General features: G+C 49.1%; 1 protein-coding gene across 2 annotated transcripts; it reads right to left on the bottom strand.

Moving 5' to 3' along the window:
* Positions 1–1,791: 1,791 nt before the first annotated feature.
* Positions 1,792–24,449, bottom strand: WFDC1 (WAP four-disulfide core domain 1). Of its 2 annotated transcripts, none has more exons than XM_081119098.1 (7): positions 24,008–24,449; positions 14,657–14,831; positions 10,793–10,876; positions 9,636–9,779; positions 5,539–5,571; positions 4,267–4,337; positions 1,792–2,183 (listed from the first exon to the last, which is right to left on the bottom strand). In XM_081119098.1, exons 1-6 carry the CDS (start codon positions 24,128–24,130, stop codon positions 4,294–4,296), a joined length of 603 nt encoding a protein of 200 aa, XP_080975224.1. In that variant the 5' UTR covers positions 24,131–24,449; the 3' UTR covers positions 1,792–2,183; positions 4,267–4,293. The 2 variants fall into 2 exon arrangements, with proteins under 2 accessions (XP_080975224.1, XP_080975225.1); XM_081119099.1 differs by having other exon boundaries at positions 5,539–5,568; positions 24,008–24,251.
* Between the last annotated feature and the right edge of the window lie 1,106 nt (positions 24,450–25,555).

Below are 25,555 nucleotides of genomic sequence, written 5' to 3'. Positions count from 1 at the left end.
TCTGTGCTCTCTCTGCCCCACCTCATAGGCAGCCCCCCTGCCCAGAAGTAGGGATGAGTTCAGCCCTGTCCCCAGCGTCCTATGTTGGATTACACACTAGCAGTGTCCCCTTCTGGGCCACAGTGGCTAGAGGGATGTGCTCTGATAGGCCAGAACTAGCGGAATAGCTGGGTCTCTGGAGCCCAAGCTGTGGGTAGGACAGACCTGGCTGGAATCCTGGCCCTGGCACTTACTGGCTGTGTGACTTTGGATGAGTCCTTTCAGATTTCTGACACTCACTCCGTTTCCTCAACTGAGACCTGCACAGGGAGTGCTGGGCACACTCAAGTCTCTGCTGGCTGTAATTGTCTGCTTACACCATGTGTGGCAGCCATGGAGTGGACAGGCCCTTAGACCTGTGGTCCTCAGCCCTGATGAACTTGCTACTTGTTAGACCCCTTTCTAAGCAGGAGATACCGCCAACCCCAGGCACAGGTCCCCTCCAGACCAGTGAGATCAACCGTCCCGGGCATGTGGGGCACTGGGCACTTCATGGGCCACGCAAGCTGTGACCCCTGGCTCGGCCCACAGGAATTACATACATAAACTCCACGGTGAGGCTTGTGCCTGGAATGAACAGACATAAACCTCACTCTCTGAAATGTCCCCTACTGGACTTGATATCCATTGTCTTTCTTTTCCACTAACATGAAGGTCAAAATCTCCTATGAAGGTGACAACAGATGCCCACTTCATATACCCTTTTCATGAATCACTAGACTGCTTTTCACTCGCATTCCACACACAAAAACAGTAAGATAAGAATTCTTTTGAATGCACTGCTCAGAAATGACACACACAAAAGGCCACCATTCTCCACTTTAAACTGGACGTGGACTGTTTTCCAAGGGCATGTGGATTGTATGGGAGATAAGAGTGTGTGCATGGGTGGGGGGAGGCAAAGGGGGACCGGGGGCAGGCGCGTTGCTTGTTTTTAGAATACGGGTACTCTAATGTTGTCTCCACATTTGGAATTAAAAAGGATGACTCCTGCCAAACAATTTATTAATACCAATCACCACTGTCCGCTTTGAAAGTGGGCTACGGGGTGAATTGGATCAGTTCCCCCACAAACCTATGTATGTGCCTGTCCATTTTTTGTGCAGACACTGTTGAGATTTGAATTGTGTAACAGATGCCCTCAGGGCTCTGACCATCCCTCTTGGGTCCCTGTGCACACGAGGCGGCTGCCCCTGGAGTTGACAGCCCTTCCCCCATGGGCAGCCCTACCCCATCATGGAGGGCGCCCCTTCCTCCTGATGGGCCGACTCCACAGATCATTTGCAGAGAACATGCAGGCTCTGGCTCACCAACTGCTAAGAATTTCATTATACCAAGCACTGGGCCCTTCTGAGTGACTGCATGGGTTCCTGCCCCCGGAGCTGGCCCTGGTGGGACTCAGGCTGCCTCTAGGACCCCCAGGGGTTGGCACCAAAGTTACTCTCTGCAGGACTCTGACACCTCACCTTGTCTGACCTTCTTGCCTGTTGTCTCACTTCTCCACCTCCTGCCCAGTTTTTTCCTAGAAACTTCTCCAATACATTGCTTTCACTGCATCTTCCCCCCAGGGTCTGCTTCAGGGGGATCTTAACTAGAACAGTTCACATGTGGCGGGGGGGGGGGGGGGGGGGGGGGAGCTGAGCTGAAACCCCAGCAACACCCACCCTCCCTCTCACCCTCAGGAGTCAATGGCCTCAGCACATCTGATTTAAGATCAGCAGGCAGTTAAAACTACAATTATGCATGAATAGGTAAGTTCATTTCCATTTTATGATGAGTGAATATATTTTGAGAACATGGGTACATTCTGAGACTCTGGGAGGGATGGTACATGCCCACCAGAGTCAAACCTGAAATAAAGCTGTAAATAACAAGACATCGAACTCTATCTATCTCAGCCTAGCATCTGTAGAGCTGCAGGGTCAAAGGAGATCCTAGGCGTTTCCAAGACAACAGAACAGGACCCAGCGCTGGTCAGCGGCTCCCGCAGAGTCACCCACACTGGGGTTGAGAGCCAGGTGTCCTCTCAGCATCTCTGAGGTCCTGCTCTGCTGAGCTTGGCATGACTTCTGGAGGTCAAAGCATTTTTTTGCACATCTGTTTCCAAGGCTTAGCCGAGAGTGAGGAATGTTCTTCCAAATTCGCTGAAAGGGAGGCAAAGAAGAAATGACTATGAGCCACCGCTCAGGCAGAACACGGGGTCACAGATCTGTGTGTCTTCTTCCTCCTGCCCCACCAGGCACCAGAGAGATGCCAGTTTCTGCCAAAACTAAATTCTTAGCTCACTGAGAAGTCTCTACGGGTACCATCTTATTTAGTTCCTAACACATCCCTCCCACCATTCCCATTTTACAGATGAAGCTGAGGCTGGAGAGTTGAAGTCATTGCCTAGGTCACATGGCGGCAGAGCAAGAATTTACAGCCAGGTCTGGCTGGCTCCTAAAAGTCACCCTAAGCTGCCTCTCACAGTCTGTCCTTCCCCAGTGGCCCCCAGCATGTCCACGTTTATGGTTCAGAGTCCCTCCCTAGCTGGTGTGGCCTAATTGGTTAGAGCATCGGCCCGCACACTGAAGGGTTGCAGGTTTGATTCTCGGTCAAGGGCATGTACCTCAGTTGCAGGATGGATCTCCAGCCCTGGTCGGGACGCGTGTGGGGGGCAACCAATCAATGTCTTTCTCACATCCATGTTTCTCTCTCTCTCTCTCTTTCTCCCGCCCTCTCTCCCTTCTACTCTCTCTAAAAATCAATGGAAAAAAATATCCTCAAGTGAGGCTTAACAACAACAAAAAGGCTCACAGTCCCCTGGTGGGTCAGACCAGCTGCAAGGACTGTTCCTGTCATCAGCAGGTAATAGACACGCTGGCATCAACCCCCACTGGCTCTAGGTTTTCCAGGAGGTCTCGCACCTGAACATTCTGGAATCTGAAACCTGATTCAAGGACATTGGGGGAAACTGCCTGCTTTTAAGGGCTTTTGCTGACCATGGGTCGACATTCAGCTTTCACAGGGGATGGTGGGTATTTAGGTTTTACCTGCTAAGACCCGTTCCAGTTGCTGCGATGCCACAGCCCTTTGCGTCCACCCACATGTGCCCCACCTTGGACAGCGTCCTAGAGCAGAGCCTGGGCCTAACCATCACCTCCTCCAGGGCCAGCCTCCCGGCCACCACCCCGTTCCCACCCAGGGGCTTCCATGGTTCCTCTAAGCCAGCGATTTTCAGCCGGCGTGCTGCGGCACACTGGTGTGTCATAAGAATTTTCAAAACATGCACTACCTGCCTATTTAGTCACGGACACTGGCCTCTATTCCCTTAGATTGTCAAATAAAAAAAATGACAACAGCCAACGCAACAATAGACATCCAGTCAGAATGAATCAGAATTATACCTGTTTTGTTTTGTTTTGTTTTTGTCATACTGGCCAGAAATATATTTTTTGATGTGCCACAGAATTTTAGTAATTAGCTTATGCGTGCCATGAGATGAAAAAGGTTGAAAATCGCTGCTCTAAGCCAAGATCTTTCCTGCATTAGGACATTTCGCCTGGGTGCCCATTCTCCGGGCCTCCCTACGGCTGCACCTCCCCACCTTAGATCTCGGCTCAAATGTCAGCTCCTCGCCCTAGCCTTCCACGACCCCGTCTGCAGCAGCTCCCGGCCCGAGCCCGTTACTTTGCACCACACCGCCTGCCGGTTTCCTTCACAACACTCACTGCAGTCTGTCACCTTCTGGCTGATTTACTTGTTGACCTGTTTAGTCTCCTGCTGAAGGGGGTAGGAGATGTAAACCCATGACAGCAGGGCCTCTGTCTGCTCTGTTCACTGAGTCACCCTCAGCACAGCTCCTGGCTTACAACAGATTCCATGAATGACAGCTGGGCGTCTTGCCTGGCACACGCCTATCACAGAGCTGGCACCCGATAGTATCGTGTGACAGAGGGAGGGACAGACTTCATGGAAATGGAGGATTTATCTGGCTGTTCATGGATGCATTAGGGCAAAGGAACGAAAAGGACATGGAAAGGTAAGTTACAACCTAGTCGAGTCTTTAGATTTAGATCTAAAGGGTACAGAAACTTCCACTTCTGACAACACAAAATGTTTAAAATCCTGCCCACAGGGAAAGCCCCATTGTCACCCCCCACTGGTCACCTTTGTGATTAAAGCTACCCGGGGTGCCCGGCTGCCCAAGCTCGGCCCTGCCATTGACTCATTGCTCCTCTCACTTACCAGCTGCCTGCTTTACCGAAAGGGCCTCTATTGCCCTCTTCCATGTTCCGCCACGTTCTTGGTGTTACCCTCTGCAAAAAGAACAGGGCTCTGTTGGGGTGGGCATGTCGATTCCTGCTCAAAGGCTCACCAGCCACTGCTAAAGTTAAATCCAAGCATGTCGGCCTGGCCCTGTCTCCCCTTCTGCCACACGTGAGGTCCTGCAGCCGCCACCTGCAGTCTCTCCCCTTCCTCACCATGTCCCACCACCTGCGTGTCCTGGCCCCGCCCCTGTCCCCAGTTCTGGCCTCATCTCCTGCCACTCTCTCCCTTGCTTGGTAGACACTCCAGCTGCAGTGATGGCTTGGTTGCTTCCAACCTCAGGACTTTCACACTTGCTGCTACTAAAAAAACAGACGGGCTTATTGGTTGAGTTTCCTGTTTGATATTAGCTGCCTGATAGCAGGGACCGGGTCTGCCTTACTCACAGATGCAGCGCCTTCCTTCCAGCACAGAAGGAAGAATGGAATGGAGAATGAATGCACAGAGTGCCCGATACATGCTTAATCGAGATATGACAGGCGGGCGGGGTGATTAAGTAAATTACTGGATGGATGGATGGATGGATGGATGGATGGATGGGTGATGGATGGATGGATATAGAGGGAGGGATGCATGATTGAATAAATGGTTAAATGGCTGATGAATGGATAATGATTGAATTATTGGGTGAATGGAACGATGGTGTCAGGCATATTTTCCAGTTCTGTGAGTGAAAGTAGGAGGGACCTAAGCATCTCCAATCCCAGGCTCTGATGTTTAGCACGAAACCATATTTGCTGTGAACTCCTCTTGACTCATATCTCCTCTGCCCACCATGCGACAACAAATCTTTCACTTTACTCACCAACCCGAGTTTCGGTTTCGTCTCCTATGAGACACCCTGAGCTGCTGCTTCAGTCCCTGTCTTAGTCACCTGTCTAGACACCCTCGCAACCTCCCCAGCCTGCAGGCTGAAATGGCTCCTGCCCATGTCAGGTGCCACCTGGAGGACTGCCCAGGTTTGAGGAGAGATTTTCACAACGGGAACATCTTGGCATCCCACCACCTCAACCCCCACGTGTCATCTGATGGCATAGAAGCACCTGGGGAGAATGTGGCCATTTCCCTTCTTAGCAGCTTCCAACTGTAGTCCTCCTAATAGTCAGTGGGATTGTGTTTTTCTTCCTTCCCAGAAATGCTCGCTGTCCTTTTCAGGACTCTCCGCAAAGAAAGAATGACTTCTTCCCTTACCTGGATATTCTGTGTCTCTTATGAGGGGCTCTTCTGGAAAACAAGAGAGGGTTAAATGCCTTTCAGGACGTTTCTAAGGCCCAAACCATTCCCACGATAATACTAAAGAACTGTTTGTGGCTTTCACTCTCATTCGATCAAGAGTGCACAGGAGACTTTTCCAGAGGCTTCGTTGGCGTTGATGCCGCAGCTGACCCACCGGGGAAGCAGAAGAGACTCCAGCTCTCTCAATCCGTGTGCAGAACTGGGAAGATGCAGAGCCACGCTGCTCTTCTCACTAGCATATATTTTGCATTGAAAAAGTTTTTTTAAAAAAACGTTATTTTTGTTCACTACAGATTGAGTTTATCATTGTTATTTTAATGATTAATACATAAATATTTTTAGTGTCTCAGCTTTAGTTTCTAATATGGTCAAAACTACAGTCACACAAAGGAGAGCTCTGGGGGTCCTCAGTATTTTTTGAATATAAAGGGGTCCTGAGACCAAAAGGTTTGGGAACCACAATCTTCACAGATGAATTGGAAGCAAAATGTCAGCCTATTGTTCGGCAAATGTCATTACAAAATACGTTGGGGGGTGGGGGTGGTATGTTTTTGAGTCCTTTCAAAAGAGATTCAGATGTCATTACTGCAAATGACAAAGTAACCTGAGAATGAATCTCCACTAAAAATGCTTCACCAATCCTCTCTGAGCCTCAGTTTTCTCACCTGGAAATAGGCATAAAATCAGTACCTCTTCGATTATTGTGAGGATTATAAGAAATAATTTAATTTACAACATACATATGCAAATACTAGGGGGGACCATAAGAAATGGCCATTTTTGTGTGTAAGAAGTGGTCAACTCTGGGCAATTTCATATGTCTCAAATGGCTTCTCCTGGTTGACTGTCATTAACCTCACCTCTTCCCTCAGCGCCCCCAGCACTAAAACATTTGGGGGAGAGTGGAAATCTGGCCGGAACACAATGTTTCCCATGGCAATGCCTACATCAGTTAGTTCACTTCTCCCCTGCGCCTCAGCCTTGTCTGATGGCTGCCACATTAACAAATCACATTTATGTACCTGAGACTCACATCATGTTATGTGTCAATTACATCTCAATTTTAAAAATCACCCTTGTGCCCAGCTGGACATTTTGCTTCCTTTTGTTCTAAGGCCATCCTAAAAATCATCTGGGTGTTTAGGGCCAGCACTGACATTTAGTGTACAGGTGACAGAGGCCAAGGAGCCGACCTGCACCCTCGGGCGGACAGCTTATCTGCAAAAAGCCAGGTCTTGGGATTTTTTCCAGGCTGGAGGCTCTCGGAAACATTCCTGCTCCTCCCTCTTGGTAAAAATAAGTGTGGGCCAGTAATGCCTGCTCACGGCTACTCAACCTTACCTATTCTTTTCATGACACAGCCACCAAGTCACTTGTCAGAGGCAAGCACGGGACCCCACCTCCCACATCTCGGCCTTGGGTGCTTAGCCTCTGAGTGACCCCAAACCCACTCAGAAAAATGCACCCATTCCTCCTGACCCTGCTCTCCGAAAAGCCAGATCTACTGCATGTGTCAGTGTTCGCTCTCCTTGTGAGAAAGACGTGAACCCCTCAAAAGTTGGGTTCCAGGCTGACACATGATAAAACCTAAGGGTCACCCGCTCCCTCCAGAAGTTAGCTCTCAGGGGAGACTGGCATCTCAGGTGTGGCTATGAGACCTGCAACTTATTCCCCAATGGTCCCGAAAAGAAATGTGGAGATTTCTATGGAGAGAGTAGGGGGTGGGGAGAGGGAGACAGAGTGATAAAGCAAATTTGACAATATTTTAACAACTGATAAATGGGGCAGAGGGTCCAAGGCACTATTCTTTTCCCTTTTCTGTTAGTCTACAATTACTTAAAATATGTAGTTTAAAAAAATTAAATGAAATGCTTCTTCCTTGATTGCCCGGGTTCAGGAGTGCCCCTCTCCTCCCTGACACCTTTGCTCCAAGAAAAGTCTTTGGAATCCATGTTTCCAAACTCCCTATAAGTGCCAACAATTCTTGCTAAGTGACAGCCCCCCTGGGGCCAAGGGTAGAAATTTCATTTGCATTTCTATCTGCAAGGCTCAGATCTTCCTGAGGGAGGGCGCGCGCGCGCGCGCGCACACACACACACACACACACACACACACACGAGCTTTGCAGCATGTGAACCCGCTCAAAATTCCCACTCTTCTCCTTATTAGCTCAGTGCACCGTCTGGGCAAGGTCTTGAACTTGTGCCCCCTTTTCCATAAGACAGAGACACAACGGCGTACATTCCTTGAGGACCTACTATGTGTCAGGCACTGCTCTAAGCGCCTTACAGATGCTATCTCATTCAAGCCTTGTCACTATCCATGAAGTGATTACTATCATGATCATCACCAGTTCCTTTTACAGATGAAAAAACTGAGGCTAAGAAAGGTTAGGTTACCTGCCCAAGGTCGCCAGGGAAGAAAGCCGTGGGATTTGAACCCATGTCAGTGGTTCTGAGCCTGCACTCTTAAACATACGTGACATGCCTTCTGGTTAAACTTTCCCTTTTACAGGCTTGTGATAAAGCTTAAAGACAGTATCTCTGAGGCGCTCAGTCAACAGCAGGCATCATTTCACGGATCTCTTTATCTCCACCCCTGAAGCGGATCGCACATAAATGAGCAAGATCAGGAGATGAGAAAGGCAAAGTCGTTCCAGGCCTCTCCAGGTATGAAAAGGACATTCCAGTCCAAAGGGCTCCTGACTCACCCTGCAGCGCTTTTGATAAAGGCTGTTTCTTCCACACTCCAGCTGTCCCTACAGGCTGGCCCGCGCTCGGGGCTTTGCATCGGATGGACTGCATGCCCCAGCCACCTAAGGTTTGATTTGGTGTCTAAAGATTCTGTTCTGTGCTTGTGAAGCAAAAGGCCTGGTAGCTTAACCATTATAAGCCCATTTTACAAATAAGGAAAAGGGGCCTGGAAAGATTCTACTGTTTGGGACACACAGCACTGAGGGGCCAGGTGGCCACTGGAGTCCAGATTGGCTGGAGAGCCACATATAACCCCAAACAGCAAGTGGAATGTAGGAGAAATCGCAGTTATGCTTAATTGGTTCAAATCCTTTTATAGGCAATTTTTTTCAAAGCTCAGAATTCCAGGAATCAGGATTCTCAAGACAGTTCTAAGGTCTCACACTTCTATTATTTGCCATGGTAATGATGCTAAATGTGTAACTGGTTTAATGTGTATGTCTTTCTTGAAATACTTCAGAGAAATAAATTCCCAAATCAGAAAAAACAAAAGCTTGCGCAGACCATGCATTCTGGTGTGTTCTTCTGGCCAGTGGGGTCACTGTAATTGATCTTGACTGAGGGTGCTGTCTGTGAGCTCAGAGGTGCAGAAGTGGGGACGTGCGCCCTGGAGTATGGGGACTCCAGGTTCCAATGAGCTCACTTTTGATAAGCTACCCTGCATCTCCCTGAAGCTCCAGATTCTTTGCTTGCCACACATTTCCTCCAAACCTCTGGACCTTACGCCTTGCATGAGGCACAAGTGGGCTCTAGGTACCACCATCAGCCCTTGCTGTGTTGTCCTTGCCCTTCGTGAGAAAACTGTGCAAACTAAAGTGATGCCATTCACACCCCTTGCTGGTCTATTTATGGTCTTCCTCCCCAAAGATAAAGACTGTCACACTGAATGGTCCTAGCAGAAATTAAGGGTTTTCAGACAATTAAAAACATAGATATATAGATGGATATAAAATATCGGATGTTTACTGGGGGCTTTGCATGGGTGATTTAAATTAATCCCCATAACAGCATGAAGTGGCCCCATTTTACAGATAAGGAACCCGAGGCTCAGAGACTGAAGCACTTGAGCCCAAGGTCAACCAGCTAGGAGGTGGCGGAGCTGGGGTTGAAGGCCTGAGTCACGTGCAGGTGAGGAGGAAAGGATGGAAGATTTGAAAGGACAAGCAGGGCAGTAGGAGGACAGGAGGAGCCCTCAGGCAGGCTCCAGGGGCCAGTGGTTTTATCTGCAACATGTGGGGGGTTATAGGAGAGTGAGGTTGGGTGAGGGGCCAGGGGCCGGGCTTGGGCACCCACACTCACCTGCTGGTGGGCTCTGCTTGATGCACTCCCCGAAGTTGGGGATGCCCTTCTCCATGTCACCGGGGGTCAGGATGTGGCACTCATAGCCTGTGGGACAGAGGAGCGGCTCCTCCACCCCGTCGTCTGTGGTGCTGCAGATCTCGGCTGTAGGAAGGACACATGGTAGGGTCTCAGGAGTGGCCCCTCTATGGAGGCAGTGAACGCATTATCTAGAGGGGCCACCTCTCATCTGTGCCCCCCAGGTTCCAGGCTGTGCTTTGGGTCTCACTCAGTGTTGTGTGTGCACATGCACATATGCACACACATGCACATACACACACACAGGGAACAGTCCAGAGTCTCATGACCCCAGACACGCCCTCACATGCATAGTGCTATACATACATATGTTCACTTACACACCCTGAAACCCATATGCTCATGCTTATAGTCACATGTGTACACACATATTCACACACAGAAATCCTGACGCACATACACAAACATGTTCACACATCACATACATATTTTCACCACCCCACAAATCCTAACACACATATATACACTACACATACAGCCATCCATACACATGTTGACTTGCATAAAAATCCTGTACACATACACATTCACACTTACGGTTACACACACTTGCATGAACACAGATGCACAAGTATTCAGACATACATGACCACACAGTGTCTTGCACAGCTGCATACCTTAATGGACACGGTCGCACACACAGAAGTGTGCAGAATCACAAGCACAAAACACACATGTAAGTGTACACACCTGAACCCCTTCAGTTCTCTAGGCCCCGGGCCTGCACGTGGTTCTTTCCAGAAACTGCTTTCCACCCACCCTGGAGGAGGCCTCATCATCAGGAAGGAGCAAATCCCTTATGATTTTAGGAATCTGTAAACCAGCCCCAAGGCCCCTCCCTCTTAATTCTGCACCAGGAAGGAGGCCCCATTCCCAGGGAGAGTCAAACTCTATACTGTCCTGAGCGCGTGGCCAAGCCCCACCATCACGCTTCTGTGGGAGAGGATACAAGAGGTCTGATTATTGGGGGACAGGTAGCCTGCTGGAGCAGACACAGCCCGTTATCAGTATTCTGGTGGCAGCCTGAGAAGGAGGGACTCTGGCTCTGACATCAGGTCTGGGCTTGACCCTGTAGGTACCTTGTAACTCTTCCTCAGGGCCATCCACGAGCCAGCCGTCGTCAGCACGCCACAGACGTTGTGGCTCTACCAGCCAATCTACAACTAACAAAATAATACATAGTTAAATTGAAGCCCTCCTCAGGCAGCTGAGAAATGCCCCAGCCTCTGGGAGTGGGGGAGCCTACATTTCATGACCACACACAGTCTCCCTGGGGGAGAAACAATGGTGATTCTCCAGCATGCACTTTCCTTTCCTTCTAGTAATAGAACTTTGAGTTTTGGCTGGCCACTGGGTGGCCAAGCTGGAGACTACATTTCCCAGCTTCCCTTCCAACTAGATGTGGCCATGTGACTGAGTTCTGGCCAATGGAATGTGAGCTGGAGTGATGATGTAACTTCTGTTCTTACTCCTGCATCGATGCCTGTTGTTTTCCCTTTCTCTCTCCCTCTTCCTGCAGGCTGGGACCATTTTGAACTTGTGGAGCAACAAGAGAGAGGGAACCTGGGTCCTTGGATGACTGTGGATCAGAGCCATCTGTCTGCCATGGACCATCTGTCTACCCCTGGCCTATTAACTGAGGGAGAAGTAAACACCTAATAGGTTGGACCCCTGGATTTATGGGCCTTTTTGTTACAGCAGCACAGCTTGTTCTATAACCAATACATTTTTTACCAGAAGAGTGATCCACTCAGTAGACTGGAAGGTCTTCAAAAATCCAAAGCAGGAGTTGAACGCCTAAATGCCTCCAGGAGGCAGATAGGTAATATAGAGGAGAAAAGCAGACCATGTAGGACAACCAGATATGGCAACCTGGAGAGTGTTTCTGCCTCAGTGGGTCAGCTGTTGGTCAGCTCTGGCCAGCCATTCCCAGTGTTTCTAAGCTCACTTTTGTTTTAAACTATAGATCTGTATTTTAACAAATATAAATCTTCTGGTTTTTAAATGTTGGCAACTAGTAATTAAAACATTTTTAAGCACTTTGGAGATCAAATAAACTAGTCTGGGATTACATTTGCTTTTGAACTCTGCTTTAGTCTGAATCAGAAATATGACAAAATTAAAGAGGTTCATGTGTTGTCTGGCGCCTGTGAAAGTACATAGATGGTATTGGTAAATATGCTGATGATTGCTCACAGTGTGGAAATTGAAAAGGTGGGGGAACAAACCAACAGTTTGCAATTTCTGAACTAGAGGCATGGCACGACATTCCACAGCCACTATTTCCAGTCTTCTGGTTTTTCCCTTCTTCCCACCACACGATAAAAAATGTTTTCAATGCTATCTTTTACCAAATAGAAAACATATTAATATTTACTACTTGTACTCTCCTTTGCATTGGTCAAAGGCTTCTGAGCAGCAGGGAAACGTGCACATTTTGCTATACTTTTTGGAATATTGAAACTTGGTTAAGGCCTCCCATCAATTTGCAGAGTCCTAAAGGCCTGGAAGCCCACAAGCTCACCTCTCTGTTCCATCACTAGATCTTCCTGGGTTCACCTACTAAATAAATTTCCTGCACCCCAGTCCTTATCTCAAGATCTGCTTTTGAAAACAGTCTCTCCACCCCCTGGGAATGCAACGAAGTGTGTGAGCTGCTTAGAATAGAGCCTGGTGCATTTCAAGTCATCTGCTCATGTTAGATCATGGTTCTCAGTTCGAAGCAATTTTATTTTCCACGGAACATTTAGCAAAGTCTAGAGATATTTTTGGTTGTCAGAGTGTGGGGTGGGGGAACTTCTGGCATCTAGTGGGTAGAGGCCAGGAATGCTGCTCAATATCCTACAATGTCCAGGCCAGTCCCTCACCACAACCTCAGAATTATCTAACCGCAAATGCCAAGAGTGCCATGGGTGAGAAACCTTGTGTTAAATATTATTATTACAATTGTTATTATGACTAACTAATGGCTCTTCCTGCTGGCCAGTGAAAGCTAGTTGTTTCATTATTTTATGAATCACTGATTCATTGAATAACTTTTAGGGGTCCAGAGGCTGTTTTAAATGGTAGGGATACCGCAGTAAATGAAATAAACCAAATTCGCCTTATGGGCTGACCTGCAAGTGGCAGAAACAGTCAATGAACAAACAAATAAAAAACAATATTTGGATTGAGCTATAAAGAAAACTTAAGCAGGGGAACAGAGTAAGAGATGGCTGGAGAAGGGATTGCCATTTAGAGAGGGAAATCTTCCTTGAGAAAGTGACCACCTCTGGACAAACATCTGAAGGAGATGAGAAAGTGAACTCTGTGAATGTCTAGGGTTAGGATGTTTCAGGAAGTGAGAGACCCCATATATGGGTCCAGGTGCTGGAGCAGGGGCCCCACATCCCTGCACTCATGGCCTAAGGCAGTGGACACTTCACAGAAGACTGGATTGAAAGTCTAGCTCTGCCTGCTGTGTGACCTTGGGCAAGTGACTCAGCTTCTCTGAGCTTCAGTGTCTTCCATGTAAAATAGGGTTGATAACAGTCTCTCCACCTCCTGGGACTGTGTGAGTATAAAGTGAAACAATGTATGGAAAGGCCATCAGGAATGTCATGGACAAGTTGTACAGCTTGTGCACTGCTCAAAAGCATCTAGCCTAGATGGCAAGTGAGGATAGAATCTCTGTGCCCTGTCTCAGTCCAAAGGAAGGGGCACCTTATTTTACTTGCCCACCTGGAGGGAAGTATCTTTATGTGCTTCTTCCACCAGGAGGGGGCACCATGTTGTCTTTTTATAAAGGGCCTCGTAGGAGCCTCCTGGTCCTGAGAACCCACCCAGTCTCAGAACAAGAGACAGTGCTCAAACGCACAGCAGACTGTAATTATGAGCATGATTAAGGGTACTGAGTCCCCTGACATCGCTGTAACCTCACTCCAAAGAAAACAAAGTGTGGTCACTCTTGCTTTGGCCTTGGGAGGAGAGGTTGGGGTTACCTTCTCAGAGCCATGTTTGGTCATTAAGCCCATGGAACCCTCAGGTGCGGTCCACACAAGCTGTTATTGTCTAAGGCTCAGCCCAAGCAGAACTGAGAGTGGAGGAAACTTTACTGCCCCTATAACCAATTAGGGACGCTTTTTCTCCATCCAGAGGGAGATAGCTATCCACTGCCTCGATCAGTGTCCCCCAGGGGCTCCCTTCCATCCTGTCCTAAACCTCTCCAGAAGGATCTGAAGCTCCTTCCTTTCAAAGATGAGTCCCTGAAAACTGTGTCTCCCAAAGGGATTTGCCTTAAGATTATACATGTTACCGATGATCCGCTCCTAATCTGATGGGCCCTAAGCTCTTCCAAATGATCAGACTCGCATGAGCTGCACACTCTCACTTCAGTCCGTTGTACGGGTGGGGGGTGGGGAGGTAAGGAGGCGACCAGCTAGCCTGGGAATTTGAACCCAAGAGTCTACATCCACCTGACTCTCTGGCCACACCCCATCTGGACTCCTAAAGTCCTAGGTCTCATCTCAAATGCCCCCAGGGCCAGGCATCATGAGTCAGGGGGACCTGCTGGGGTCTGCGGAGAACTGGAGGGCCCCAATGCCATCTAGGGACACACGAGGCTCAAGCAGAAGGTGGCCCAGGGCATGCGGTCTAGTGTTTTAAGAAAAGCCAGAAATCTGGATTTTTATGATAAATCTTCACGGGAGGGGTCATTTTCCCTGGAATGCACGTGTCCAGGAACAGAGCGGTCTCTCCGTGCACCCAGCTGGACGCTTGCTCTTGGAGCTGCAGTCTTCCCATGTCACAGGTGGGCCGGCCCAGGTGGCCCAAGTTTAAGCCCATCTGCAGGGGGAAACCTCCAGGCAGGCCAGGGCAGGGCGGGGCAGGACGCTTCCCCTGGGCGCTCCCCCATCCCCCTCCTCCCTCTCCCCCCCACCCCCTTCCCCAGCGGGGGCGCCTACTTGGCGGGGGCGGCATGGCCTCCAGGCAGGTGTAGGCGCAGCCGTTGTAGCAGCAGCGCTGCCGCCGCGGGCACTCGGCGTGGGCCTGGCAGCGCGCCGCCTCGCAGGCCCCCGCGGGCGTCCAGAGCGGCGCGGGCGGGCAGCTGGGCTCCCGGACGCGCCAGGGGCGCTCCTCCTGCGGGGAGAGGGCGGCGTCAGGGGTGCCCCGAGCTGTGCGCCCTGGGGCGCGTCCAGGGGCCTCTCTGAGCCTCCGAGTCTTCACGGAAACACAGCAGAAGCAGCCTCAGCGGGTCGCTCTGAGTTTCTGTTTGCAAATAGCTGCCAACCGAAATGACTGCAAGCCCATCAGCAGCAAAAAGGAGAAACGGATGTGAAGTTTGTATGCTAAGCATTTATCCTGATACATATATACATTTTATACATATATAACAGGGTATATATGTGTGCCTGTATATATAAAGACACACATGTGTATGTACATACACATATATTTCTATATACATATATATCTTATAATCCACATGGGGCTTTGAGAATTTACAAATCATACACAGAATGGATACATTCACACAACTTGGGTAAATCTCACAAGCATACTATTGAGCAAAACCCCCCCAAAAAAACAGCTCACGAGAGAACGCACGGTCTGTTTATGTTTTTAGTTCAAAAAGAGGCAAAACTCTTGTCTGGTGAAAGTGGCCACTTAGTGGGTGATGAGTGGGAGGGACTGGGGGTCTCTGGAGGCTGGGCCTGCTCTGCTTCTTACTGGTTCACTTAGTGCACATTTGTGCAGCTGGACACACAATTTTTTTGTGCTTTTTGGTATTATGTTTCAATAAAAGTTAATGAGACACAGTACTTAATGTACAGGACATACAGGCATGCGACTAATAAATAAGCATGTTAAAGGGGAGTTTGGGAGAGTTTGTCACACCAGGCAATTCACTCTGGGTCTCTCTGACACCAGACCCCATCCATGCAGGGAACACTGTTCTGCTTCTGGACTTGAAAGTGGGGTGTGTGGAAGGCAGGTCTTACACATCTCTACAAACTCATACACACACACACATATAGAACAGGTACACTGGGAAGAAACGCTGGCTTTCCCTGCCTCCTGGCCCTGCCTCCTGGCCCTGCCACCTGGCCTTGCTCCTGCCAACTATATTCCTATTTCTAAATCCCCTCATTGCCCTGCACACATATTTCAACCGCCCCCCCCCCCCGTACTGTCTAAATAAATAATGCCTGTCCACAGACTGGAGTAGTATGTAGCCATCAAAACTGGCCCTAAACCTACTCATGAAAGATCACCAAGATATCGTGGTTCGTGAGGAAATTAAGGTAAAGAACAGCTTGTTTACTATGCACCTATGTTTTCAAATATACATATGCACACATGTAATATGTATACATTTGTATGGGCCTAGAATAGTTTTTGGAAGGAGACACAAGAATACACAAGAAACTGTTATCAAGAATTGCCTTTAGAAAGAAGAACTGGGTTCTGAAGCCAAGAGTGATGTCACCCCATTGCTCACTATTTGTATATATAACACTAGCACAAAAGAGTATATATGTTTGCCATGCACATGTTTTTTTTAATTTAAGGAAGACAATTAAAAAAATTTAAAACTGTAGAAATACTTATGAAGAACTTTGAATGACAGGAAAAACACTTATAGTATGTTAGTAAAAAAAGGAAAGGCAAGATACAAAATGGCACATGCCATCTGCTCTCAACTAAAAAGAATGAAGGTCAAGGGCATAAAAATCCTTCCCACGCAGCTGCCTTGGCGGCTACAGACCCCATGCGTTGCTCCTAGTGCCCTGGAGAGGGCGTGGGATCGCTGAGAATAGGTCCGGAGCAGGGCATCTTCCAATGGGTGCAATCACAAGGACTAGTGGTTTTCAAACTTTCTCCCGGGGACGCCCCCACCCCACAAAGGGCAGAGACGGAGGGCAAGGGAGAAAAGAAAGCAGTGAGCGAGTGGGAAGGGAAAGAGCCTGGGCAGGGTGGGTCTCCTGGTCCCCACCCGAGCTCCCCCGAGAGAATTCATCTTTTCTCCCTTACATAGGTTATTAAATTTGTGAAAAGTAAAAATGAACACAAAGCCAATGTTTGCAGGTAAGGAAAGGAAGGCTTCAGGAGCTTGGTGCTTCTTCCCCAAAACAAAGGGAAGACAGGAACACGGGACTTCTAACTCCTGGCCCAGCCTTCTCACTATCCCCTGCTCAGCCCAGTCCCCCTAATTCCAAGTGCCATCGTGAATAACTTTCAAGCCACAAGCAGGGGACAAAATCCTACGCCATTAGCTTTTAATTCATTTTCTTCAGAATTAATGACATTGGACTCATGTTGGGACCCCACCTTTTTAACCCTGATCGAAGGTGACAGCTACCCCGGCCTCCTTAGGAGGGTGAAGGGAACGCCCATGCATGGTCTGGACGAAACGGTTGGTTTTTCCGCTTAGCTTGTTTTTATATCAAGCCTCATTTATGAGATTTAATGGAAACTGGAGATAAGAAGTGAAATACTTTTCACCCACCTCCGATGCCTCCCAGTCCAGTGATTCCCTAATGGCACCCCAACGGGGGCGTGCAGAGAGCTCAATTTTAGATGTGCCACTACTCTCCAAGGGAAATTCAAACATACCTCAGAATTTGGAGAGAACTAAAAAGAGAAGCCCCTCAGAAGTCAGATCTCCCTGTTATTTAGAGGGTGCCTTGGAAACAACAGATGGTGGTGGGTGATAAAGAACTGATTTCCCCCAAGGGACCCAGGTCAAAGGACGGAATGTTCTGAAAAATATTTCATGTTCTGCAAGGTGATATTCAAAGAAGGTCTGAAACAAAGGATGTTTCCTGGAGTTCTGAGAAAGAATGGACTTTTATCAAAAAAAAAAAAAAAAAGATCACCCTCCAATGGCTTCCTAGCCACAGGGGAGGGTGGATGTTGAAGGGCTAAAGGCCAAAGTCCTTGGCCTAAAGATCAGACCTGAGCTGCCCCCAACCCCTCCATGTCTCTGACCTCCCTCCCACTCTCCCCTTGTTCATTCCTGTCCAGTGCCCTGGCCTCACTGAGGTCCTTGGGACATAAAGCCCAGTCCCACAGCTGGACCTCTCACCCAAGATACTGGCCCCGCTCTGGCCACAGTGCTCCCATAGTGACCAGTAGCTCCAAACTCTTGGTCACTATGGGAGCACTGTGTTTCACAGACTCATCAGTTTCTTGTTTTTGTTCCCCTACAACATGCTGTCCTTGGGGCTCGGTTTTGTTCCCACCTCTGTCCCGGGCACCTACATTCTCTGCAGCCCCAGACAGCCCACCCCTCCATTGCCACCCAGTTGAAAATAAAATAATGGCAGGTCAAATCCCTCTGAGAATGAGGCAGCTCACCCCATGCTGACAATGTCCTTCATGAAAAACCCAGAGGAACCAGTGATCTTCATCTGTTATTTCCATTCCCGCTAAGGATTGTATAGCAGGTCTGTTTCCAAATAGCTGCTGGACACACATTTACAGTGCGACTCGGACGGGGGCGTCCCAGTACTGCATGCCTTACTTGGATAAAAATCACTCTTAAGGTTATCAGCCTGGTGGCTATTTTCTGCTCCTCGGTGAGATAGGTTGGAGGCCTCTGTAGATCTGCAAAGCCATTCTGCTGCTATTAGCAAGCAGATTAGGAAAATGTCAGTTCTGGCTTCTTGGGTAGGAAGCCCAATTCTTGCTAGTACAAGTCTGAATCCACTGAGGCAATCAGCCTGGATGTCCAACCAAAGGAGGCTGGGTGAATAAATAATGGCACATCTGTACCTTGGAACACCACAGAAGCCTTTGAAAAAGGGACACAGATCTAGCATATTAACATAGTCACCATATATCGTTCAATGAAAAACACAAGGTACAAAACAGGAAGAGTAAGGCAGACACAATTCCACGTGCTACATGACTCCATCTATATGAAATGTCCGGAGCAAACAAATCCAGAGACAGAAAGCAGATTGGTGGTAGTCAGGGGTTGGGGGCTGGGGTTTGGGGAGAGACTGCTTAACGGGTCTGGGGTTTCTTTTTGGGGTGATGGAAATGGCCTGGAACCAGATAGAGGTGGTGGTTGTATAATATTGTGAACGTACTAAATGCCGGTGAATTGTTCACTTTAAAATGGTTATGTGAATGTTATCCTTATAAACAACTTTTAAAAACAATACGAATAAAATCCCATTAAGAAAAAAATGTGTGCGGCCCGGCCGGGCGTGGCTCAGCGGTTGAGCGTCGACCTAGGATCCGGCGATCGGGGTTCGATTCCCGGTCGGGGCACATGCCTGGGTTGCTGGCTCGATCAATGACTCTCTCATCATTGATGTTTCTGTCTCTCTTTCTCCCTCTCCCTTCCTCTCTCTGAAATCAATAAAGATATATTAAAAAAAAAAAAAGAAAGAAAGAAATGTGTGTGGAGTATCACTGCTTCATGAAAAAGTCTAAGCAAACACCCCCCAAAATGTCAACAGAGCTTATGTCCTAGAGGAAGAATTTAAATTATTTTTACTTATTTATAACAGTCTTTGTCTGAGTTTCTTTTGCAGTAAACATCATTTTTGTAATCAGGAAGAAATGGAAACCATTTCCTTTTAAGGAGAAAGAATCCAATCTCTAGACCCCTCCCAGTTTACCCGAATCCCTCCCTCAGCCCTCCCACCCCATTCATTCAGCTAGCAAGCACTTTACCCTTCTTTGGAATGTTCCAGCAACTTAACAGTCAGACCAATAAAAGTGCACCCCAGGACTCATTTGCTTGGTATAGGAAGAAAGCCAATGTTTCTCTAAGCATTACCCACTCTTCCTTTGGAATTTGAACGTCAAAGATCTAAAAATATGTCTCTCCCTAGAACAAAGGGCGTAGAGTTCTGCATGCGCTGTCAAATGACATTTCCGGATGCCTTGGGACCTCAGCACTGGGCTCTGAGAGCGGAATTTAGTGCAGGGCTAAGAGGACTTCCTCGGAGAGGTACTCAAAAACTACGATCTCACACTGGGGACAAGCCCATCTCAGTGCCGGTCCAGAGCAGGCCTGCAAACTCGACTGATCCTTCACTGGTGTCCGCTGAGCGCTGCTGTGCACCTGGAAGTCTTTTAGAACTTTCCATCCCTTCTATCCTGTTCTGGAACATTTTCACATAATTTATTCATTCATTTAATGGTAAATTCATAGTTCCCAGGCTGACTACGTGCCAGGCACTGGGCTGGGAACAAGGAGAGCTGAGCTGAACCAGATGATGATATTGTCATTGCCTTCAGGTACCTCTGCTCTGGGACTAGTGACAAACACTAAACAAAACGTTACACAGATGATGCAAACTAATTGCTTTTTTTTTGGGGGGGGTCATTTGCAAAAGTAGTTCATGAAAAACTAAACCAAGTCACCTAAACAAATCATGCAGATAATAATAATGGAGCTACATGCTATGAAGGAGAAGTGAGGATGTCATGGAAACGTTTAAGGGAACTGTAAACGGGCACCAGTGCTTAATGCACGAAAGTGAAGATGTTGGAACTCAGGGAATGATGAGAGCCGAGGGGAGGTATGTACAGTTCCAGGCCATCTGCCTCGCCCACTCTTGCTACTTAGCAAAAAATAAAAGAGATGCGTTAGAAGGCTCTCTAGCTCACAGAAATAACAAGGGTAAGGAGAACTAGCTCTGGGAGACTGAGGAACATGCACCGGCTGCGGGCTCCTGCAGGGCTTTTGGGTTCATCACCAAAAGACGCAGCTCTGGGTGGACTAAGTGCAAAGGGTGCCCCGTGAGCAGGATGCATGACAAAGATGTGCCCCTTGCTCCTGGCTGCTGCAGCCCCTCTGGGCAGGGTACAAACTGCACGGCCACTTCCCACTGCCCCGGGGGGGAGCTAAGGGGGCAAAATAGACCCACAGCCACAGCAACACGCCGAGACCATCGGGACGTCCAGTTCCCAGGCTGACGTGGCGGTGGCGACGGGCCCCACCTGGTAGATGTGTTGAGAGGATCCTGAGAGGTAACCCCTGGCCAACTCTTGGCCTGACGCACAGGAAATGCTCAGGAAAGAATTGTTCTTAGTTTCATTAAATGCCAGGAAAGAGACCCTGAGCACCAGCTCCCCAGAAAAGGCCACTAGGTTACTTATAAACATTTCACTCTGTCTTATCTAGCCTCACAAATATTTGGTTCTGCGTTTTGTTTTGTTTTGAATAGTGCAGATGTGGAGAGGGTGGCTCTTCGCCAGGCACGGAGCTGAAGGCTCTCCGTGGTCTTCTCTTTGGACAGCAAAGCAGGCAATCCAGTGCTGCAGATGACGGAACTGAGGCTCAGAGAGGAGAGGCCTTCTCCTTACAAACCTCCCGGAGGGGTCCTGTGGGAATAGGAGGCAGTGTCGTCTTCTCTGGCACTGTCTCTGAGCCCCGGACTGTGACGCGCACAGCGTTCGGGAAATTCCTCAGGGCCATTGGCCACTCTGCTGAGGGTCAGGGCTTTGAGAAGGTGAGAGAGGGTGGTGACGCAGGGGCAGGCGGCCAAGGATTGCTCAGCATTAACAACCAGCTCTCAGGGGCAGCCTTCGCCAGGGTCCGTGGGCTGAAACTCCCACTGTGGCTGGTTTCCAGCTGCCATCGGGAGGGTGCCGAATGCAGAGAAGCAGTAGCTCCTCAACACCTGCTATTTCCACCATACAGGCACCATTGACATAAACAATCTCAAGGGCGGAGGGAAGAGTGAGATGCAGTGAAATAAGTGGGACGTGATACATGTCTAATGAGTTCTTCCTTCCTTTTTAAAATTTAAATTGCGTAAGTATAAGTTTATATGATCTGATTTTTAGTAAGGACTCTGTTTAACTCTCCAAGTGGGTCCAACCTGGCTTCAGCATGCTATTGGAGCCCTGGCCTCGCCCCACCCTGACCTGCCCCATCTCCCTCAAGCGTCCAGGGGCAAGGCTAAAGGTCTGACTGAGCTTGGGGTGTAGGCAGTAGGGGCCACATGGGAAAGTCTTGTCTCTGAGTGTGGGGGGTCTACTTCCTAGGACTCTTAACTTCCCTGTTGAATGTTTGCTTTGAAGTTAGAATCAGAACTGTAAGGGCCCTGAAAGCCACATGGTCCTCTGCCTTCATTTCCCAGGTAACAACCTGAGGCCCACCCAGGACAGTTTTTGGTGTGTTTTTTTTAAAAGATTTTTAAAATTGATTATTAGAGAGAGAGGAAGGGAGAGGGAGAGAGAGAGAAACATCGATGTGAGAGGAAACATCAGCCGGCTGCCTCCTGCACCCCACCTCTACTGGGGATTGAGCCTGCAACCAGAGTGTGTGCCCTGACGGGGAATTGAACCTGCAGCCTTTTGGTGCATGGGTCGACGCTCCAACCAACTGAGCCACATGGTCAGGGCCAGGCCTGTGTTTGTAAAGAGACTCCTTATCCCCTGTGCACACACCCCTTAACATCCCCCAGCCCTGCCATTCCTCCAGTGAGATGTCACAGTGTCTGCTCCTGTGGCACCCCAGGGCAAGGTGGAGATAAGACCAAATGATGTATCAGAAGTCTCTTGGTGGTCCCAAGCGCTGAATACCTGGAGGGTGGAATTGTCCTTTTGGGCCAGCAAAAAACATGGAGCAGTCAAACCTGAGAAGGGTGTCTCTCCCTCCTTGCACACACAAACCATCTCCTGTAGAGAGGATTGTCCCCTAGGGAGTTCCAAGATACCCTATTTCTGCCTCCATCCCTCAGCTCACATTGAGTCTTCTTCCAGGAATGTCCTTTCTCCAAATTCTTAATAATTTAAGATTGGGCCAGGGTCTCGCCTCCTCCAGACGCCTTCTGTGACTCCATCTCACATGAGTTCTCCCTCTTCTAAACACCTACCATCATTTCACTTGCTACTACTTTCTTCCACTCCCAGTGGCCTCCTGCCTGACCTGCAGAATGTATGCTTGGAGGCTAAGATTAGCCTCAGTACAGTTTAGTGCACCCCATGGTGCCTAGGTTCATTAAACAGCCTCTCTCCCTTGCTCTTACCTGGCAAACTCCTATCCATCCTTCAAAGCCCCAAGTTGAATGCCCCCAACCCTGGAAAACTCTCCCTGACTCTCCTAGGGCACAGCTGCACAAGTTCTTCTGCACTTCGATTGTGTTTGCCCAAAATTTCCCTACAAGAATATATTGGGCACCAACCTAATGAGAGGCATCTGGCAAGGCAACAGGAACACTGCACTTAAATGAGACAGAATCAGGCTGTACCCTGAGGAACCTATATTCCACCTGGGGAGGCAAGCATCAACTGATCCCACAATGATTTAATTGTCACCCAGATGTGCTGACCACTTGCTATGTGCTAAGTAAGCGCTTTATACACAGTGAGTCATTTAATGCTCACACATATGCGGAGAGTGCTGGTGTTATCTCCTTGACCCTTCTACGCCCCTGTGCTCCCGGGGGGGGGGGGGGGAGGAGGGATCTAAAATTGTACCCTCCTCCCTACTCCTAACCTCTCTCCTGGTCCCCTTCTTCCTTTATTTCTCCCCTCAGCACTTGTCACCAAACACACTATGTTTTCTTTTCTGTCTCACTTATTCTACGCCTCTCCTACTATAACGTGAATTCCTGAAGACAGGGATCTGATGTCTGTATCCCCACAGCCTAGGGCAGTGCCTATTAAGCAGTGGAGATCAAACATAGTTGTTGAAAGAAACGTATCATTCTGTCTTTTTCAAATGAGCAGATGAGATCATTGGTGCTCAGAGAGGCCAAACAACTTGCCTGGGGTCACACAGCTGGTGCACAGCAGAGCCTGAATTCAAACCCAGACACCTGCCTCCAGGGCACATGCTTTTTGTCACTTGCTCTGTCATGCGGTCCCTTTGTACTGCCATCACCTGTCACCTGCCTCCCCCACTCTACTATGTCACCCTTGAGGGTGGGAGCTGGTGTCTCTATCTTTTACCCACTGGACCTCCTAACACATGGCCCAGAGTGGTTTCCAGTAAATGTTTACTGAATGAGTAAATAACTGCATGAATGCATAATTCTATTTCCTACACCTTTGGTTATTGGTTGTTGACGCAGGACTCAGTTTTAAGCCCTCGGACTCCGGTGCTGTTTGTCAGGAGATAGTATATGTTGGTGGGCAAAGCACATCCCGGGCCCCTTGCACGCTTTTGGTGTTCTCTTTGCTCCCAGGCAAGGAGCCTTCTGAAGGCGCGAGTTCCATCTGCCCGCCGCGCCACTTTGACACTCACGGATAAAGAAAAACGCAGGCCCTGGGGACCGTCTACAGAACGTACAGTGTCTGGGGATGGCATCTCCTCCCAGCCTCCCCACCCCGGCACTTACGTAGAATTTCTCAGCCGGCCTCTCATGCAGTTCCCGTTTCCAGACACTCCTGGCAGAACTGGCTTCGAGGAGAAGCAGCAGAGAGCACAGAACCCAGATGACATTCCTTCTGCCGTTGCCCATCCTGCAGCTGGTAGAAGGGGTTTCTTCCCAGATGCTCAGAGAAGGGGGCCCTCTCGCCAGGTGGGTCCGTGGAGTGGGGAGCAGAAGTGTGCAGGGTCTGCCAGACTATATTAGCTCTGCCCAGCCGGGTCCCTCCAATCGTGTGTCTGCGCCCGGCACATGCCCCCACCCCTAGCCCCACCCCCTGTGGTGGCCTGCCGCCTGGTTATTTTTAGCTTGCCCTATAACATCTGGCCCCAGAGACTCCAAGCGGGCAGTTCGGATGGCAGTGGTCAGCCGGCCAGCAGCAGGAGGAAGCGTGTGTACACCCCCCCCCCACACCGGCTTGCTTGGAGACGTGGCTGGGAGTGGCCTTGTCACTCTGGAATAATGAGCACTTCCTTGCAGTCTGGGGCGTCTCTCCCAGGGGCGGCATGCTGGCTTCTTGGCAGCTGCGAGGGCTGGGGGCGGGCACACAAGGGAAACAGCCCAGTAAGTAGGATGCGTGGGGATTCCAGTTGCTACCTCATTCAAATTTTGAACTGGGCTGACAAACTCTGTCTGTCCATAAAGGTTTTTTGGAAGACATCGCTGAACGGGGCTGGCTGAGCACATGGCCGAAGGGAGATAACTATGCCCTCGAACCTGGGTGTCCTCTCTAAGGTGGGCATGGGAACAGTTACCGCATGTTTCTTGGGAGAGCTCAGTGAAATTGTGCATGAGAAGCATTTCACACACATCGTCAGTGTGCTCTGTGTGTCGGCCTGTGTGTCTTAAAAGGGGATAAATATTTCACCAACCTTATATTCCATCACCTGTTCACAAAAAGCCCAGGCGGCCGGTAGCAGAGCTGGGCTCAATCCCAGACCCTTCTGACCACTGTGACACACCATCAGGTGAAGTGGAAGGGACCCAAGCTCCAGACTCAGATGCACCTGGGCCATGTCCCAGCTCAGCTTCTGTCTGTGATACTGGGAAATCTTCTTCTGCTACTGCCCCTTAGTTCTTTCGTCTGGGACACTAAGTCTGTGGTCATTTGTTTCAGTGGCAGTAGGAAGCTCATGCACCTGGAGTGGGGAGTGGGGTGTTGGCTCTACAAGGTCAAGTATCTGCACCTTATTGTCTGCACCCCTAAGCCTTCCACAAGCCCCGGCCTACATCAGCACTCAGTAAGTACTGGCTAGATACATGAAGCCCCTGTTAGTGCTTTCTTCAGTACATGACTTGGCATATAGTATGTGCTCAATTAGTGTTCTACCATTGAGATATCAGTTCTGCAGCAGCATTTGGATGACAGGGACTCAGGGTGCCAAGCAGTGACCTGTCAGTTAATTTCTTGCAAACATTAATTTATAAAAATGACCCTTCAAAGTTTGGAGGACAGCAAGGGTAGCTACTCCAGGAACACGGCAACACTGTGAGGTTTATGTGGAAAATGAAAAAGCT

The sequence above is a fragment of the Miniopterus schreibersii genome (genome assembly GCF_964146895.1).
Source record: "Miniopterus schreibersii genome assembly, chromosome: 18".
Taxonomy (NCBI): Eukaryota; Metazoa; Chordata; class Mammalia; order Chiroptera; family Miniopteridae; genus Miniopterus; species Miniopterus schreibersii.
This window is presented reverse-complemented; position numbering and strand designations above follow the sequence as displayed.